Source organism: Olea europaea, chromosome 8 (genome assembly GCF_002742605.1).
Source record: "Olea europaea var. sylvestris chromosome 8, O_europaea_v1, whole genome shotgun sequence".
Taxonomy (NCBI): Eukaryota; Viridiplantae; Streptophyta; class Magnoliopsida; order Lamiales; family Oleaceae; genus Olea; species Olea europaea.
This window is the reverse complement of record NC_036244.1, coordinates 1,568,838-1,571,640: the sequence shown is the minus strand read 5'-3', so window position 1 is coordinate 1,571,640 and position 2,803 is coordinate 1,568,838. Positions and strand designations below refer to the sequence as shown.

The window sequence follows — 2,803 nt, the reverse complement described above, 5'->3', positions numbered from 1 at the left end:
ATCATGCCTATTCACCAATTTCTGAACAGTCACAACCATACGGATGCCACGCGTACACCTAACCGCCATGCAGGGCGTACGTGCGAAGTGCCAAGTGTGCCTCTAAAGCGCCCAATGCGTACTTTGCGACGTGCGCGTGCCGGGACCGGGACCGGGACCGGGTCCGGGGAACGGTGCTAGTGGTGCGAAGCACCACTCTAGTGGTGACTAGCCTTTGGCTAGTTTGCTAGCCTTTGGCTAGCTAAAGTTAGCCAAGTGGTAGGTAACATATTAAATTATGTATTATTTACACAACCCACTATATAAACAAGACTATTTTCTTGTAAACTTTCGATGTGGGACTCCTTTCCATATAAAAACTACTTAAAATGGGCTTATCAATATATGGGCCTATATTGGAGACTTTTCCAATTCACTCTAATTAATTGCAATGGCCCATATCATTAAATATTACATTTAATATTTTAAACCCAAATCAAATTCAATTAATTCCAACACTTCCAACACTCCATGTCTTCACCAAATTGGTACTTAACTCTTCGACCTCATCATTTCTGCTCCCAGATGATCTTTCAATTATTTACACTTTGGTCCTTGGACTTTGGTTTCTTCCATTTTGGTCCCTTTTCCGCTTGTTTCTCTTAATTTTCAGCACATTCATCAATGTTCTCCTACAAAACATAATTTATACAAAATTAAGCCATATTCCAATATAATTACCAACAATTGTCCATGTTTTGAGGCAAGTGTGTAAAACGCATTTATCAATTATCATACATTAGGTTAAAGTCTATAGAAGACAAATGTAAGTTGTAACCATAGCAAGTTTACTTTGAGGGAATTTTTTTATTTTTTATTTTTTATTTTTTTAATTATGATGCCGCTATTAGCCGGCTGCCAACCAGGTTTCAATTTATAAATACTCTTGTGTACTACGCCAGGAACCATATATCTTTGCTAATTACTAAAAACTTCTACTTTCAGAGTCAGCAATGGCGTCCAAAGCTTTTTTGATCACGATTATTATTGCTGTAATTGCTGCTCCATGTTTGGCAACTGATTATGTAGTTGGAGACGACGCAGGCTGGAAACTCAAGTTTAATTACACAGCATGGGCCGAGGGAAAAGAGTTCTTCGTTGGTGATAGACTCAGTACGTTATGTTAATTATATTGTTCTTTTTAATTTCTATTACTCGTACTTAAATATGATTTTGTTCGTGGGCCACTATCATACATTGTTAAACCTAGCTTAAAATCATCGAAAAAAAGCTTTTGGGGGGGGGGGGGGGGGGGGGGNNNNGGGGGGTGGGGGGGGGGGGTGGAGATTATAGAGCTGCTTGTGCTTGAGTGATTCCAAAAGAAGGAATGAGTTTTGTGTCCACATCAATTCAAATCTTTTCCTACTTAACATGTTAAAGTATATCGTCTAAAAATTTAAGATATTGTCAAATTATAAAATAGCTATGTCAACTCCCGGCCTGACGTCTATCGACTACCTCCAACCCCGACCATATAATTTAGGCTTTGGCTTTGCTCTTACTTCTTAGGTGTTTATATTATAATTTAGCTTACTAAAAGCTATAAGTCCTAAAGAATGTGGGGATAAAAGTTGGTAGTAGTTGTGGGTTCTATGAATTATGTAAATAATAAATATGTTTGACCAAAAGTGAGTATAAAAATAAACAATCACCAACCAAACATGCATTTAAATCTTATACATGAAACGTGTTTTTTTGGTGCAGTTTTCAATTATCCACAGGCGGCTCATAACGTTTACAGAGTAAATGGTACTGCCTTTCAACAATGTATGGTACCATCTGCATTTGAGGCTCTAATTAGCGGAAATGACATAATAACCCTTGCGACGCCTGGGAAAAAGTGGTACATTTGTGGTGTTGGGAACCATTGTGATGCCGGTATGAGGCTCGCCATTACTGTTTCTTATCCAGTGGACGCTCCAGCTCCCGCACCAGCTGCCGGAACTTCAGCAGCTAATGAAATATCTCCTTTGAGATCTTGTGCGTGCATGCTTGCAGCATTGGCCAGTCTTAAAATGATCATGGCTTCGTGGTGATGTAGCACTTCTATTTTCCATGCCATATAATCAATAATCTTGTAGTGTAGGGAAAACTTCTATGATTTTTAGCTGATTATTATATGATTATTGTTGTTATGTCGTTTCAAGTTAATTCTTTTGTATTATCAACTTATTCTTTCAACTAGAAGTCTTGCGTGAAAAAGCAATTATTGGCCATAATGAGGTGACGATGTGTTATGAAATTTACAAATTAAGTATTAAGAATCCGTTTCGTTATTAATTATTTCTTGACTTGTTTCATTATTGTAAATGGATTTATTCATAAATTTTTTGTTGATTCAAGAATTATTTTCTCTTCCTTGGAGCCCCATTCTACATGCCAATACGGCAACAATGAAATTTATAGTAAAAGGAAAATCCGTCGACTTTAAAAATCGTGAGGGTTCAAGTCCCTCAATCCCAAAAAGCCTATTTGACTCCCCAAATATTTATCCTATCCCTTTTTCATTAGTGGTTCCAAATTCCTTATTTTTTGATATGCCGAGTAGTATATCCCTATCAGTAATTATCTAGGAAAGGACTATATTCTATATACGGAAAAACTTGAGGTAGGAAATATTTAGATTGGAAAATTATCAATTTTGATCTTACACAAAAAGTTGATATTATGTTTTATATTTGCTACTAATTTAACATGTCACATAGAGTAATTTAAAAATTAATGGTTATCTGATAATAGGAAGTAGGTGTTCAATGCTGCCAAC

At 36.6% G+C, this 2,803-nt stretch overlaps 1 protein-coding gene across 1 annotated transcript in view; it reads left to right on the top strand.

Annotated features, from left to right (window-relative positions):
- The first annotated feature begins 992 nt into the window (after positions 1–992).
- Positions 993–2,803, top strand: part of LOC111399195 — a 9,126-nt gene continuing 7,315 nt past the window's right edge. The window contains exons 1-2 of the mRNA XM_023026463.1: positions 993–1,152; positions 1,744–2,072. Of these exons, the coding sequence (XP_022882231.1) occupies positions 993–1,152; positions 1,744–2,072 (489 nt within the window). The remainder of the gene's footprint in view (positions 1,153–1,743; positions 2,073–2,803) is intronic.